At 42.6% G+C, this 16,776-nt stretch overlaps 1 protein-coding gene across 1 annotated transcript in view; it reads left to right on the top strand.

Moving 5' to 3' along the window:
* Positions 1-16,776, top strand: part of RP1 (RP1 axonemal microtubule associated) — a 318,221-nt gene that overhangs the window by 150,300 nt on the left and 151,145 nt on the right. The window contains exon 31 of the mRNA XM_074985790.1: positions 7,863-8,032. Coding sequence (XP_074841891.1) covers positions 7,863-8,032 — 170 coding nt within the window. The remainder of the gene's footprint in view (positions 1-7,862; positions 8,033-16,776) is intronic.

The following is a 16,776-nucleotide window of genomic DNA, read 5'->3' as shown; positions in this document are numbered from 1 at the left end:
TGAAAATCTTACTGAGCAGAAATGAAGTCAAAGAACAGAGCTTTGTATTTAATTTTGAGAATGGCTTCTCTTGTGATCACTTATCTTTTGGGGGGCATATCCATAGGTTAAATCTAGCTCCAACTTCAGGGAATGTTCAGTGTCTCAATGTCTCACATATTGCTCAAAGGTTGAGATGTTCCAGTAGAATATAGCTTTCATGGATGGAGAGGCAATCTCTCAGGCCATTAGGGTGATTTCCATGGAGAGCTCTGATTATCACAACCTTGAAGTGGACACTGTACTAAGTAAGCATTCAGTTCAGAGTGGAGCCTGACAGAGATGTATTCATGACACCCTGTGTTGCTAACAGATGGACTACTGTTTTTTGTACGACAAGGCTGAGATTTACCAGGTTATGTGACTTCATTCTGAGATGTATTGTACTGCAATAATCAAGCATGAATGCATGGGATCTTTGCTATGTCTGTGTCCGACAGGATGTGGCACCATCTTTTGACGAGCTAGTGAAGTAACTAGATGTTATTTAGCTCATGTCTATCTGAGCCTTTGGTAGCATTGAGGAATCCAAAAGGACACCAACGCTCATTTGTCTGTCAAGGGCAAATGACTTCAATAGTGGGAATGTTAAAGTGGAAGCAAGTGTTTTTGAAAAGCCTCCATCTGCCTATCAGCAACACTTCCATATTGCTGGATTAATAGTTAGCCATGTGTTTTTGATCCAAGCACTGATTTCAGTGAGGCATGGACAAAACTAGGAGATGGTACTTGTTGACATACGAAGATGCACAGCTGTGTCACATCTGAGTTCTGGTGACATTACAGCCCGTGTTTCTAATCAGCTATGCCATATAGCTGTTGAATAATATGAGACAGAAGACCTAGGCTCATGGGAGGCTTGCTGGATAAAAAGGGGATAGAAAGGAGGTCGAGAATTCAACCCACAGCAAACCACTGATTGCAGTGTCTGGGAGCATGTCAAAATAGAGAGCACTCCCAGAGCCGAAGACCTCTGACAGTGAAAACTTTAGGTCTGACCGCTCATGTCTGCACCCAGCAGTTTCAACTATGCTGATCTTAACTAACAATGCAGATCATAGTATGAAAGGTACATCCTTTTGCAGACTCTATTTACGGCTTTAACTACTAAACATGCTCACAGAATAACAGACAACCAGTGCTGATGGAAGAACACTGGTGTTACTGATTCTCTCAGTGAAGGATCTAGACCAGCTAAGATGTCAATTTTTTTTCTATAATTGAAGTCTGCAATTTATTTCCAAGAGAAGCCATCAGAAAAAGGCATTGTAGTCATACAACCATTCCGCAAGGTCACAGAGCTGTGGATCACTGCAATGAGGTCTTACTGAAAGCAAAGATCACAAAATCAAAATCGTTTAGCGATAACAAACCCAGAGAATCTCCTATCTGGATGTGGTTAATGTCGCTCAGCTGTCCTCTTCCCCATTGCCTTCTCTCCAAATAACAGTATTTGAAACTGAGTTGATCTTCCTTGTTAAGCAGTCTCTTGAACAGTAGTTGAATCTCAGCACTTTTCATTTAGGCTGCCACTCTACCTTCTAAAAATGAAACATTCATTTTAAATACCAGCAAATGGGCTACAACACTGACATCCACAAGCTACCTAAGGCAAGAGTTCTGTTTCCTCCTATAGCAGGTAGAATTACACTGAGGTCCAGACCGTCTGCAAATTATGAATAGATTGTCAAACCAAGCATGGAGCAGTTCTATTCATGCCTACTTCATCCCACATTGAATGCTGGTGCCAGGGAGAGTGCTCCCATACACTTGCCTTGGCAAAGAAGGTAGATAATTGCTCTCAGTACTCAAATGAGAATCAAGGGAAAATCAGATGCTTCGTGACCCAGTAAAGATTTACTATATATTGCAGGGATGATTTACTGTTTCCTTTATTCTTCTACCTCTAGTCCTCGCCCCAGCCCCCATAGTCTTCATATGAAGTAGAGTCTTAGAATAGTGCAGAATAATGGATTTTCCTCCAGTAACAAGAAAGAGGACACATATAGTGCACCACAAATCTTGTTTATGCTACAGTCAGGTTAAAGGAGCTGGACTCTGGCAGCACAGTTCATGGAATGCTCTGGGGTATTGCAGGAGTTTATGGGTGTTGCACTGAATGTGGTTTAGTAGCAGTGAAAGCAGTTCAGTTAACAGATATCTTTAGATTGTCTCTCCTTGTGTCGCGCAAGGATACTGGGCAGAAATAGACACAAAAGGAAAGAGAAAGCACAGAAAAATTCTCCGCAGACATTCCTCAGGTTTTCAAAAGTTCCAGGTTCTCTCCATGGAAATCATCCTAATGATCTGAGAGATTCCCTCTCCATCCACTCTTCTGATGGGGGTGAAAATGATCACAGGTAGTACACAGGCTCCTGGCACATTAATCTTGTAGTAGTAGGATGTCAGGGTCACCCATATAGTTGTCCAGAAGTCACTGGTGTGGTGTCCTGGCATGTCTCTATCCCTGACAGTGATGACAATCTTTTGGCTGTGTACCTAGCTCCCACTGTATATCACATTAGTCCTGTGCGGATGGCTATTGGCCAGGACTTCAAGCGAGCTCCCAAAGACCACAAAATCAGAAAAGCTATGAAGGTACCCAAACGAGGTTTATTGTTAAAAGAGGTACAGTGATAGATGTCAGCAGCCTTTGCCGAACGACTACACATATGTACCCCCTAACAGTGGACCAACTCTGTCAGAGCCAGGATTTTGGCACTGCTGGACAAAGAGTCAAGGTTCCCTAACATTTATAGACTGAGACAAACAATATGTGATATACACCTTATGTATCATCTTATGTGTTAATGACACATTTGTTATGATACATTCATTACCTCCCTTGTACTTTTCTCCTGATGTTTCAGACAAAGTATTTCTATTCACCACCTGTTGCTGTGCTTTCGCTCTTGATGTTTCAGACAAAGCATCACTATTCATCACTCTTGTCAAACTATTTGATCATGTGCTAGGTCAAGTTGTTCTTGTACTGTCCTAGTGGAATGTATTTGCATGGCCCATATGTTTTGGCAGCACTAATGCTGAGTTCATGTCCCAGACCCTGACTTGCAGACAAACATTTGCTTTTGGTAGGGCCTGCCTTTTACTTGTAACTCTTGCTTACTTTGCTTCAGGCCTTTTATGTCAGGCCCATGTTTCAGGCTCTTTCTTTCTCCTACAAATCTGAGTCCCTTTCATAGGGCACCTCTATTTGTACCCAGTGTATTCCACTGCCTGGCCAGTTTGTGTGATCTCATGGTCTCAAACACATGACAGGTTGATACTCGTTTGCCATGTGTTATTCATTCATTATAAAGTATCACAGTGTAATACAGACTTCCAGCAAGGGAAGATTTTACGACAGCCTTCGCTCCCCAGCCCAGGTTCCCATCCTGAGCTCCTCCTTGCTTCTTGTTTCTTCCACTTATCTCTTCCCAGTTACTCCTTCAACCCAGTGATTATGACCTGGGTGTTTGTAATGCCTCAGCAGAAAGATTAATTGCCTCCAGCTGGGACTGCTGCTTTCTTGAGGCTTTGGCAATGTGGGTGATCAAAGTATTGTTGATAGTGCCCTGTCCTGGCCCTGGTAATGACAATCAATATTGCCAGATGGACTCTGAAGATACTGAAGAAGCAACCCAGGCAGAAAGACTGTAGAAAACTACTGCAACACAAGCAAGCAAGTTAAACAACCATCAAACTTCCATGATCTCACTATGCTCGCGCACTAAGATAATTTAAGCAGCCACTACACCTTGGAAAGTGGTATCAGTCCAGAGAACCTATGGCACTGATGTTGGCAAATCAGAAAGTAATATCTACGGAACACCAACTATGACCTACATTGCTTTATAAGAAAACGATGTAGCAGCCTTCTGTGTTCTTTGTCCAGCTTTTGATTTTACAGTTTTCACTCTTAAAATATCTGTTTGAAGTAGTTTTGATTCTTTGTACAGAAGTCACTGCGGGTTTGACTTCTCCCACTTTTGCAGCTGGCATTTCTTTTTGTGTCAAAGTGTCAAAGAAGCTCATTGGGAGGGTGGCACTAAGGCTGATCCAGCTGCATTTGTTAAAGTGAACAAAGTGCCGATGCACTGGCAGTGTCGCAGAGCTAAAATAACAGGAAAAAACTTGGCTACATTGATTTTCAGAAGGTGGAGAGAATTTTCATACTTCATTGAGAAATGTCCTTTACACTCCATCTTCCTACTTCATTTAACTAGCCCCAGACTGTAAAGAGCCATAGCTAATAAACATAACATGCAGGTATGCAATCGGCAGATATTAACACAGTGAATTGACATGACATACTAAGTAAACACATCTTTTTATATGCGGCCATGCAAGATAGGTACAAAAGCCAACATCTTCAGTCCTAGGTATCTAAAATAAAGTAACTAAATGAATGGTCTGCTTTTCAGGAGTTCTGTACCCCCAGAGATTCCATTGATTTAGTGGCAGATTTGTCAGAGTAAGGATTGAGAGAAATGGCGTGAGAATGTCAAGATTTGGGCAAAAGACAAACAGAAATATGAAGCTGCTACACCCAACCACCATCCCATTTTACACCAACCAACTGGTGTTTGTACCTAGTTTCTTTTTGAAAATACACTTTTTTAATAACTAAATGTCCAAGGGAGCCAAAGTATTAAACAAACCTTTCATCTGACTTTAGAGTGAGCAGATTGAAATGAATTTACCAAATGGACAGAAAATGCAATAGATTACTTTGGCTGGGACACTAGGCTGTGGAACAAATGAAAAGTAAATGCTTGAGAACAAGCAGCTGCTGATGCCTACGAGGCCTTAAATCTGTTAACTACTGATTCATTTCCTGGGAAACTTCCAACTCTCTGATCACTGATACATTAACCTTTCTTAGGAAATAATAATTAAGAAAAGATACAGCCATGGGTAATAATTAAAATAAATCACATTGCTAGGAATGGCTTCTTGTTCTCATAACGTGTGCTCAGCATGCTGTGCCCTGCAGCAGAAAGCCTGCAACTATGTACCACCACCTCCTTTCAGCTTGGGATAGATTCACCCCTGCTTTCTGCATTCTGTTCAGGTAAAGAAGGGCCTAGGTGGAGGAAAGTCTACTAGAAAGACACTGTGATATAAGGTGGTCACAATCTCCCTGCCATCAGGCTCTAGAGGCAGCCTGTGCAGAGACAGTGTTGTTTATTGTAGAGGGATATTCCCTGGGTGGCTAAGGAACGTTCTGACTCATTGTATACCTGCTTCAGGTACTCTGCCTGTGGGATTTGTGTGCAGACCTGAAGAAGATAGTGGAATGCCCAAAAGAGCAACACTTCGAACAATGATCCTGCCCTCGTGAGCGTGAATTCCTCAGGCAGCACAATATGCCAGGTTGGGCATACAGAGATTGCATCTCTGTGCATCAACAGGGCTGAAATTGGTCCTACATAGCTAATGAATAAAGTTCCTCCTTGGGCGAAGTTTATTCTATTATACCTGACTCAGTCCTGGAAATAATCTTAAAAAGACAAAAGCTGCCTGTCATCCACCAGAGTGGCAGTGAGCTGCATATAGGTCTGTTGTTCTGTGTCTGAAGCTGAAAGAGCCACAGGACAATCAGCTGTGACACAGCCTTCTCTACTGAGTAGGGGGTGGGACAGGATAAGCTACACAGAACAAAGAAGAAAACAGGAAAAACCATTAGCCAAGGAAATTAGAACAAACAGATGGGGGAAAAAATAAGCCTGAAAAAGAATGCAGTTTAAGAACAGGAAAAAATACATCTATGTTTATAAGTGAATTCAATGCATCTGAAATGTCTCCTGACTACATACATTGTAGGCAAATAAATGATCATGGAATAGTTTTCCTTTATATTAAAATCTTGAGCAAAAGGCAATACTGTAGAAAGAGGCATCACAAGCTAAGCACAGATTCTTAATTTCCTACCTCTTTTAGGTTCCTTTAGCCCCCAGGATAAACATGGTCCCAAAAGCATCCATCATGTTGAAATCACAGCCAAATTCCAACCAGCCAGTTGGAACTACTCTTTTGGTCACTACCATCCTTTTAAGTCGCATGATATCTTTTGCTCCCTTATTTATTTTCTGCAGCTTTTTAAAGAGGAGCATAATTTATAACTTTGATATAATTTGCTAAACTTTACGAAATGTTCAGGATTTTCCAATAATTTCATTACTGCCTGGCAACTGTGCAAATTCTCTAACAGAGCCTAATCAAGGGGTGGGCAATAAATTTTGATGTCGGGGGGGGGGCACTCCAAGATTTGGTAAGTGGTCAAGAGCTGCACTTTTCTATGGAGAGGGCATGGGCTCTGAGATGAAGGTTGGGTGCAGAAGGGAGCTTGGGGTAGGAGACTGGGGTGAAGGATAGGGTGTGTTTTTGATAGGGGGTCTCAGTGAAGGAGGGGGTTGTGACCTGAGGCAGTGAATTTGGGTGCAGCTCTGGAATGGGGTGTGGGCACAGAAGAGGATTCTGCCCTGTGAGAGGAGTGTAAGAGTGGGGTGCAGGGTATGGGAGAGAGTTGTGGTATGGAGACAGGCAGGCTCTGCCCTGGAGGTGCTAAACTAAGCAGCTCCTGGCCAGCAGCACACTCAGGCAAGCTTTCCTGCCTGCTAGCCAGCAACCCAAGCTTTCCATGTGGCTCTCTGTGCTGGTGGGGGAGGGCTTTGCACATTGTCCCGCACAATTTCTGGCCAATAGCAGCTGAGAGATTGTGCTGAGGGCAGGGCAGCACGTGAAACTGGGCAATGGGAGCTAAGAGATTTTGCTGGGGGTGGGAGCAAAACACCAAGCACTCCCCCATATGCAGCCCTACAAGCCAGTCACAGTCTGGTTAAAACATCTTGGGGGGCTAGATCCAGCCCATGGGACATATCATGCCCACTTCTGGCCTAATCCAAACCATGTTCAAGGGAAATGAAAAAATTTCCACTGAATATTTTGGGCTTTTAGTTGGGCCCCTAGTGAACATTTTGATCCCTCAAAGCAGAGACAATTGTGAAAACCATTCTTATTGACCAAAATATTTGAAAATCAGGGTTCAATTTGTACAATTCATGCTGTTGTGTGGGCTAATATACGGTTATTTCATATATCTCCTATCTTAATGTCTTCTGTCTCTTAAACAGATTGGAAAGTTTAATGTGAAATACCTCTATTAAGCCATTAAATGAATGAATAAATTAAATTAATTTTATATTTACATACATTAAATTAATATCAAACAATTTATTATAAATCTATACTGTATTAAAAATAATGTGACCGCTTAGCCAAGGATTGTTTATTAATATCGCCTTACATATCAACTCCTCAACTGTTGGCCTATCTGACATTGGGTCTGTCTACACTGCAGCTTTTCACGGCAAGGCTGCGTTGGCACAGTCTTGTTGCTAAATGTCGGCTTGTCTGAGTGCTGTTTGTTGGCACTTTTGCCAACAAGATACTTCCAACTCTGACAAGGGGGTTTCACTGCTACAAGGGGGGATGGGGTTCATTTTGTCACCAGCAGAGCACTCCTGCCGACAAAGCAGCATTCACATTTTCACTTGCCTAGGAAAACCTTTGTTGTTTGGGGACTGGGGTGGGGTGGGGGTTAAGCACCCATAAATGACAAAAGTTGTGTTGATCCAAGTGCAAGGGTAGACGTACCCTTAGACTTTCATCTTTCTGTGGCAAAGAATGTGTGTCTATTGTCTGCAAAGCATCATGTGACTTCATTACTGTTCAAATGCTTTGTAGCAATAATAATAAACAAATCCCTTTGTATTCCCGCTCAGTGGTAAAAACATTGCATTGCTTTTGCTTTTATGTAGTACAGCAATGGAGAGTGCAGGTTAAAACTGCCGGAGATTCCCCGGAGCCACAGAAGTGTAAAAGAACCCTTGTGATTTATGGCACAAAGGGCAGAAGTGGCAACCTCCTCCTTTCTCCACAAAGCCCAGGATATGTGTGTTTTCTACCCAGAGCAACGGATGAATTCCTTGTAAGTTGTCAAATACAATACTGCACTGAGATTATAATGACATTCTGCTCTAGGTAAAGGATGGATTTGAAATGCTACTTTGGTTGCTACAAATAACCGTTATTTCCAAAAATGATAATAGATCACGTCAAAGCAACCTGGTGGCTTGTTACACTGTCGAAGATACCTTTGTGGCTAAGGGGGAAGCTGTAGACATGGTACATCTTGACTTTAGTAATGCTTCTGATTCTGTCTCACATGACCTATTCATAAATAAATTAAGGAAATGCAACCTAGATATAGCTACTGCAAGGTGGATGCAAAACTGTTTGGAAAACCATTTCCAGACAGTAGTTGTTAGTGGTTTACAGTCATGCTGGAAGTTTTGGGTCCAGTTCTGGTTAGTGCCTTTATCAATGATTTAGATAATAGCATGGAGAGTACTCTTGTGAAATATGCTTGCAGTATTGATTTGGGAGGGGTGCAAATTGCTTTGGAAGATGGAACTAAATTTCAAAGTGATCTGGAAAAACTGGAGAAATGCTCTGGAGTCAATAGGATGAAATTCAAAAAGGCTTAATGCAAAGTACTCCATTTCGGAAGGAGCAATTAGTTGCACCCATACAAATGGGAAATGACAGTGTAGGAAGGAGTACTGTGCAAACGGATACTAGAATCACAGTGGATCGCATATTAAATGTGAGTCAACAGCAATCATACTGGGATGTATTAGCAGGAGTGTTCCAAGGAAGATGCAAGAAATAATTCTTCTGCTCTGCTCTGTACTGATTGGGCCTCAGCTGGAGTGTTGATTCAACTTCTGGGTGCCGCATTTCAGGAAAAACGAGGACAAACTGGAGAAGGTCTAAAGAGGAGCAACAAAAATTATTAAAGGTCTAGAAGACATGACCTATAAACCTGGAGATTAGGAGAAAACAAGGTCTACTTTGTTCTCACTGCCTTGGGGGCAAGTAAGGTATGTCTAAACAGCAGTTATTTTGGAATAACAGCCACTATTACAAGATGATTTTGTGACTGTCTACACCATGCAACCTGTATTTTGAAATAATTTCAAAATAGCAGATGGCTTATTTCAAATTGGGTAAACTTCATTCTACAAGGAATACCACCTATTCTGAAATAAATATTCCAGAATAGGGACTGTGTAGACAGGGAATAGGGGCTATTTTGAAACAACGCTGCTGTGTAGACATGTTATTTCAGATCAGAGCCCCAGGATATGGCACTTCCAAGGGTACTAATCTGAAATAGGCTCTATTGTGTGCGCACATACTATTTCAGAATAAGTTTTGCTTATTTTGGCTCTTCCCTGTAGTGTCGATGTGTTATCCAGAAGAGTTTATTTTGGAATAATAACTCCAGAATAAATTATTCCAGAATAACTCTGTAGTGTAGACATACTGGCTGAGGCTACATTACATTCCCCTTTTGGAAAGGGGATGCAAATGAGGCCATCAAAAATGCAAATGAGGCATTGATTTACATATCACACATCTCATTTGCATAAGGGAAGCCACTCACTGTTCCGGAAGTGCTGTTTTTGGAAAAAAAAAACAAACAAGCAGTATAGACAGGGTTAATTCCAAAGGAAACTTCACTTTCGAATGCAACCTTCTTCCTCATATTTTTCAGGAAGAAGGCTGCTTTCAATGCAGTGTTTCCTTTTGAATGAACCCTGTCTACACTCCTTGTTTTTTTTCTGAAAACCACTTGCAGAACAGCGAGTGGCCACCATTTTGCACACAAGGCATACAATATGTAAATTAGCACCTCATTTGCATTTCCAATCAACCACATTTGCATTCTCCTTCTGAAAGGGGAATGTAGTGTATCTGCAACCACTCATAGTGGATAAAACCATAGATGGACTTTCCACTAAAAGCTGGCAGGCATAGTTAAGCAGTCACATGTAGGCAGCAAACTACCAGCCACAGAAAGGTAAAAGTTCTGCAGCATCTCCCCTGGAACTAATTCATCTCCAGGGAGGATATTTTCTAGCTAGGTAAATGCTCAGAAATACCTCAAAGCCAAGCAGCTTTTACTGCTTTCCTTTTTGGAACTGAAGGCATTAAACACTGGAATAAATTGCCTAGGGAGGTTGTGGAATCTCCATCTCTGGAGATATTTAAGACCAGGTTAGATAAATGTCTAACAGGGATGGTTTAGACAGTACTTGGTCCTGCCATGAGGGCCGGGGGCTGGACTCGATGGCCTCTCGAGGTCCCTTCCAGTCCTAGTGTTCTACCATTCTATGATTCTATGACCTGTCTAATATTGTGGGATTTAGTATTTTAAATATGTCTGTAGGGAGGCGGGATCGGAAATGTATACAAAATACAATACTTGTCCCTGTCCCTTTGAAAATGAAGAGAAATGGACTGTATATCCAAGGGATATAAATGGGCTTTGCTCCCTCTCTAGTCTTCATTAAAGTGGCCTCCACTTTTCCACAGTGAGCACATGTTGGTGTAGTACCACATTGGCAGCTTTTTAAGTGCATTTTTAGCCTTCTGATTGGCTTAGTTTTAGGGAGACCTGGTATATTTCCCCCTTGGCTCTTCAAGTTTTTGGTTTTGTTGCTTTGTGTCAAAAACTTAAAATTTTCTGAAAGTTGTTTGCTGCTCATGCAGGTTTGTCTTTTTGTAATACGAGTCACACTATTTTATAAGCTTGGTTGCATTTTAAGTAAATCAGAGGAGCAGGTCTGATTTTAAATAGTGGTTGGTGTTTCATGGAAACTTTGAAACTATTCTCTTTTGAACAATTCAACTGATACAGTTTCTGTTATTCTCTTCCTTTCGTCCTTATTTCTAAAGACATTTGAATAAACACAGGATCTTTGTTTCATAAGTGAGTTCATCTGCTCTCATTTGGGCAGCACAGTTGTTTGGTGGGAGAATGATTATGTCACAATGAACAGAGAGTTGTGAATTCTGATGAGCACTAAGCAGGAGAAGATGAACTCAGTACAGAGTTTATGGTTTTACACATGGCTTCAGTAAGTCAGTGAAGTAAAGAAGAACTATAGATAATGTTGCATATGTGTCATTGATACAATGGGCTTAATTTTGATGTCAGAAATCAATGTAAATCTACCCAGGTGTTTAACCCTTTCCTACTATGTAGGTTTTAAAAAACATTTTATTACTTTTGGTCTTGTCCTCTGGATTTGCCTCAGTTTATTGACTTCATTCCTAAAGTGGGGTGTCCACAATTGGACACAATACGCCGGCTAAAGTCTCACCATTGGCATATAGAGAAGAACCAGTTACCTCTGTGTCTTATTGGGGGAAGGAGTGTTCAAGGAAAACAAAAGCAAACAGCATTATTAAGGAAAATGAAAGTTGTGTGCTTTAAAGGGGTAGTTTGACATTGACAGACACCAAGTAATTTTATTTTAACATTACTAAAACTACTTAGTTAGAGAAACAAGAAATTGTAGGCCAGTTCTTAGTGTTTCTCCTTCTGCTGACTAGGGAATATGGCTCCCACAGGAGTTCTATTTACCTACCTTAGGGGCGCCATGAGCAAGACTATGCAAAGGCCAAAACTATAATGGATTTCCAAAAGAAATAGTTAAATTCATGGAGGATAGGTCCCTCCATGGCTATTTGCTAAGATAGTCAGGGATTCAACCCTGTCCTTTCTTTGATAGTCTCTATACTCTCATTGCCAGAAACCAGGAACAGGTGGCAGGGAATGGCTCACCCAGCAACTCCCTGTTCTGTTCTGTTCATTCTCTTTGTGGCATCTGTTATCAGCCACTGTCTGAAGACAGGATACTGGGCTAAATGCACTGTTTATCTGATGCACTATGGCCGTTCTTACATTCCTAAATAATGACAATCATTAACCATGACTATTGTAGTACTATAAGAAAGGAAAAGGAAACTAAACAAAACAACACAAGTGTCTGAATGCAAATGATAAACTGGTAATTTTTGTTACAGTCTCTTCTGTACATATCTCTGCGAAGCCGTGCCAACAGATCACCCTTCAGAGCGAATTGCTTCTGAGGGTGTTTTCTTCCCCTTGGTACATTGACTAAAGTGTACTATTTCCCAAAACTAGTGTGTTTGGTTTTAGTATTTTGCTAGATTCTTAAAACTATGTTTATATATGCAGAACAATTTTTGTTTAAGAAGTGTAGACTGTTTAGTTATTAATAGTAACTTAAACTGTTTATAGTTGAGCAAAGTAGGCAATCATAACTAAATCTGATGCACTCAGAGAAGACATTTAAATAAGTTACATAGAAAAATTCATTTAAAATAGGCCAATTATAACAATCAACAATCATAAATCCATTTGCATCCCATTGTTTATTGTTTATCAGTGCTTAGCCCCTGTCTCCTCTGCAGAAATATGTGGTTTAACCACTTGATGATTACAAAGAGAAACTTTTAACCTTTTAAATTATAACATTTTAAATATTCCAAAAAAATCAAAATGAGAGTTTTACATCTAATCCCCTGGCAGTATTTTAGTTAACTTCCTCCCATCAATCCATGCTGAAGTCTTGGGGAGGTTGTCCTGGGGTTGTTCTCCTGTTGAATCTTCTCTGGTTTTCTGTGGCACTTGAATGGAGTGTAAAGCTGGAGCAGGAGGGTTGCAGGTATGAATGAGGTGTGATCTCTTCAGTATTTTATGCCCCTCTGCTTCCAATCTTCATGGAAATTGTAAGAAAACACTTCTCTTTTGGGCTTACTTAGATTCAGTATTTGTTTCTGTCACCCATTCACTGACTTTGGTAGGCATCTTAGGTGATATTTTCAAGTCCTAACCATTCTAATAAGCTAGTTTTAACTCGTTCTTTTTATCCAGTCTATTCTCTGGGGTTGTCTTTCTGTTTTCTTAGGCCGCATCTACATGGGCAGGTTCTGTCAGCAAAATTCTCTGAGCAGCTACACGGTTAAAACACTGTTGAGAGTTTGTTGACAAACTGAGTTGTTCAGCCAGCAGTGTTATATCTCTCCCCAATCAGGTATAACGCCTCTGTTGACAGTGTTTGGTTGACAGAGTGCCTGTGTAGACACTTCTGTCAGCAGAGAGGGCTTCTGGTTCCCCAGGCAGCCCTGTTTGCCAGCTTCCAGGCAGCTCTTCTGTCAAGAGAGGGCAGGGCAATGCGGCTGCCCTCTGTTGACAGAGCGGATTGCTCTTTCCATCTGATTTTGTGTGTAGACACTATCTGTCGACAGAGATTTTGCCAGGGTTTCTCTGTTGACAGTGACTTCTGGTGACAGAAGCTGCCCATGTAGACTGAGCCTTAGAGATTGACAGGTAATGAAGTTGTCTTCAAAAATCCAAAAACTTCTGTTCGTGATGTAAGAGTTTTCAGTTCCAAAAACTTTTAAACTTAAACGTATTTTTACAAAATCTTTATCTTAAGGTGTTTATTCTTCAAGAAGCTTTTTGGAATTATCATTTTCTTGTCCTCCTGAGGTGGCCAAGGGTTTATTTGCACGTTGCCCAACATTAATTCCATTGATATAAAAATTCCATATTTAAGTGGCTTCCTGTATTAATAATCAGTTGGAATGTAAAATGATTTTGCCATATTTGTGCATAAACATAGTGTTATTCCTATAAGAATAATTTCAAGCAATTATTATATAGAGGCTTGCATTTACATCTAAATTATTTGAACTATACATCTCCAAGGTGTTGGCCCATTTCAATGCTTAAGGAATAAATAATAGTTTAAAATTTCCACCTCACTAGTATTTCCCAGAGTTTCAAAAACAAGCACAGACATTTTTCCTGTGGAAAAGGGTTTGTGTGGACACTTCACAATCTAGAGTTAAGGCTCTGATAACATTCCCATTTTCCTTTTACACAATTGTGCATCTATGTAAAACATGAACATTTTACCTTCTTTGTCTTCTTCATTTTTGCTTGTTCTTTGGAAGTAGATGCAGCTGTTTTAACATTCTGTAACATAAATAGTTAAATATACCTTTTGTTTTGTTTCCAAGCATTTTTGCTATAACCTAATTGCAGGTACATGTCAGTGTTCAATAAAGGCACAAATAAGTTTCTCATGGCTTCATAAAAATTACATATTATATGTATATAGGGCAAATGAGTTAGCTTAGCAAAGAAAAGCTAAAGGATGACTTGATCACAATCTATGGCTACGTTTACACTAGAACACTACGTCGAAGTAGCCTATTTCGAAGTAACAACATTGAAATAAGCTACTTTGATGCATATCACCCATATACCCGGCAGGTATTGCTGGGATGCCTCCACCAGCTGGTCTTTAGCCCCAGTGGTCTCCGGTCCTGGGAGGCTGGCAGATGGGGCAGGCAAGGAAGGTGGGGTGGCAGGGAGGGCGACAGGGGAGTAGTGGGGGGCAGGAGCCAGGTGACAGCCTCCTGGAGCGACCTGGCTATGTCCCAGAACATGCCCATGAATTCCTGCCATGCTGCCCGGCAACAGGTGGACTCCTCCTATTCTAAGTGGAGCCACTCCTCAGCCACCTCCACCTGCCACTGGATTGCCGCCTGGAGCTGGAGGTCCACAGGGGCCATCCCCTGGGTCCAGCAGTGGCATGCCTGTCCTGCTGGCCTTGGTGGTGTCCCCATGTGCTGGTGGTGCCTGACCTCCGGTGGGCTTTCAGGGACCACAGAGGGTGCCTGGCTGCCTGGGGCCTCAGATGGTGCAGTGCGGAGAGGGAGAGAGGGAGGGGAAAGCTGTTAGTACTGTGCCCTGGCCCATGGCCCATTCTCCCCATCCCCCTTTGGGTGCTGGGTCTCCGTCGCCTGTTGATGGGTGTGGTTTCCCTGTTGGGTGTCCCCATTGCATGGTCTCCCCAGCCCCGGGCTTAGGGCACAGTGCTGTCCATGGGTGTGGGTGCTGATGGGCACTGATGGCCATGCCGCCATCCTGGACCGTGCTGTGCCTGGGTCTGCTGGGGGTGTGTGGGGCTCTTGGTCATGTCTGGTGCCCCTGCTCCATGGCCTGGGAGCGTGTGCCCTGTGGGATACATACCCGACCATCCACTGCTGCGGTCGGGGGATCCCTGGTGGGCAGACACCTGGCTGGTGCTCTGGAAGGGGAGGTCTATGAGGAGCCCGTCCTCCTCACTGCTGGACCCCTCCTCTGCTGTCCAGAGGGGTGGCTCCTTGAGTGGGCTCCGGGGTATGGGGCTGGCTTCCGGGCCAGACTCTGGCTCCAAGGCCTGCTGGGATTCCTTGGCTGCGGTGTCCAATGTGGCATGTGGGGAGGAGGTGTCCTGGGGGCCCAGGATGGCCCTGACCTCCCTGTAATATGGGCAAGCAGCAGGGGTGGCCCCAGACTGGCTGGCCAAGTCCCAGGCCCAGGTGTAACCCTGCTGCATCTCCTTCACCTTGCTACAGACGTGACCCAGAGTGTGAGCAGGGTGACCCTGGATGGTCAGGCACACGGCCAGTTGGGCAAATGCTTCTGCATTCCACCGCTTGCACCCCATCATGTGGAGCACCTCATCCTCACCCCAGAGCCCCAGCAGGTCTCAGAGCTTGGCCTCCAACCAGGAGGGGCCCCAGTGCTTTTTGGCCTAGTTTGGCTGCTAGGGGTCTCTGGGTCCCCTCGGGGGGAACCCTAGGGGCGCTCAGGGGAATGGCTGGCTGCCATTTTGGTGGGTGGTCGGGTCAGGGTCCGTAGAGGGCATGCAAGGCTAGCACATGCATATGCTGCTGCCTGCACGCTCTCAGCTTCCTGCCACTGGAAATCCGGGTCCGTAGTGCTTTAAGGGCTGCTGCACGCAGTGATCATAGAGCCCTGCAGGGGCTGGTCAGCACATCTCAACCCCTCAGCTGACTGCTGCCATGGAGGACCCCGCTATTTCAAAGTAGAGGGACGCAGATCACCTACACACACCTTACTTCGACTTTTAACGTCAATGTAGGGCACTATTCCTATCTTTGGATAGGAATAGCAATTTTGACGTCACACCACCTAACATTGATTTCAACGTCGAAATAGCACACGGCGCGTGTAGATACAACACGTGCTATTTTGACATCGTGCCGGCTATTTCAAAGTAGCCAGCTAGTGTAGATGCACCCTATATGTATTTACACAGAAAATAAATGTTTCATAATGGTCTCTGGAATTTCGCAGACAATGGCATAATATGATTCAATGGCAAAGAGTTAAATCTAGACAATGGAAGACTAGAAATGAGATGTACATTTTTAACAGTGAAGATAATTAGCCACTGGAACAACTTACAATGACTGTGATGGATTTTCTAATCCAAGCAATTTTTAAAGTCCAGTTCAAAAGGGAATTGATTCAGGGAAGTTCTATGGCCTGGATTGTACAGGATGATAACAATCACTCCTTCTAGCTACAGAATCTGTGAAAGTGAAGCTGAGAACATACCGCAAAAATAGATAGATAATAATAACTAAATCCATGTTTGTTTGCTCAGTAACATGATTAGTTTCAGTTCTATCAGAATCCCTTTTGTGGTTTAATTTTGTTAAATTTTAAGGGGTCATAGAAGAGCTGCCAAGCTCCCACAGAATGCATATATGTATATGGTATATTTATTCCTTTCCCCAATGTCTGTGTGTTTCTTGTTTTCTTACATATTTTATTATGTAGTTGGAAAGCACCTAGCACATTGTGCATGTTACTGTAATCCAGATAATCATCTGTGAAGTGATACTGCTAGACGCCATTGAGATGTGGTCTTTAAAACTAGTTTCTGGAGCTCGGACACAGATGGTATTAAATGAGCTGGATAAGGATGT

This window comes from Carettochelys insculpta, chromosome 2 (assembly GCF_033958435.1).
Source record: "Carettochelys insculpta isolate YL-2023 chromosome 2, ASM3395843v1, whole genome shotgun sequence".
Lineage (NCBI taxonomy): Eukaryota > Metazoa > Chordata > Testudines > Carettochelyidae > Carettochelys > Carettochelys insculpta.
This window is presented reverse-complemented; position numbering and strand designations above follow the sequence as displayed.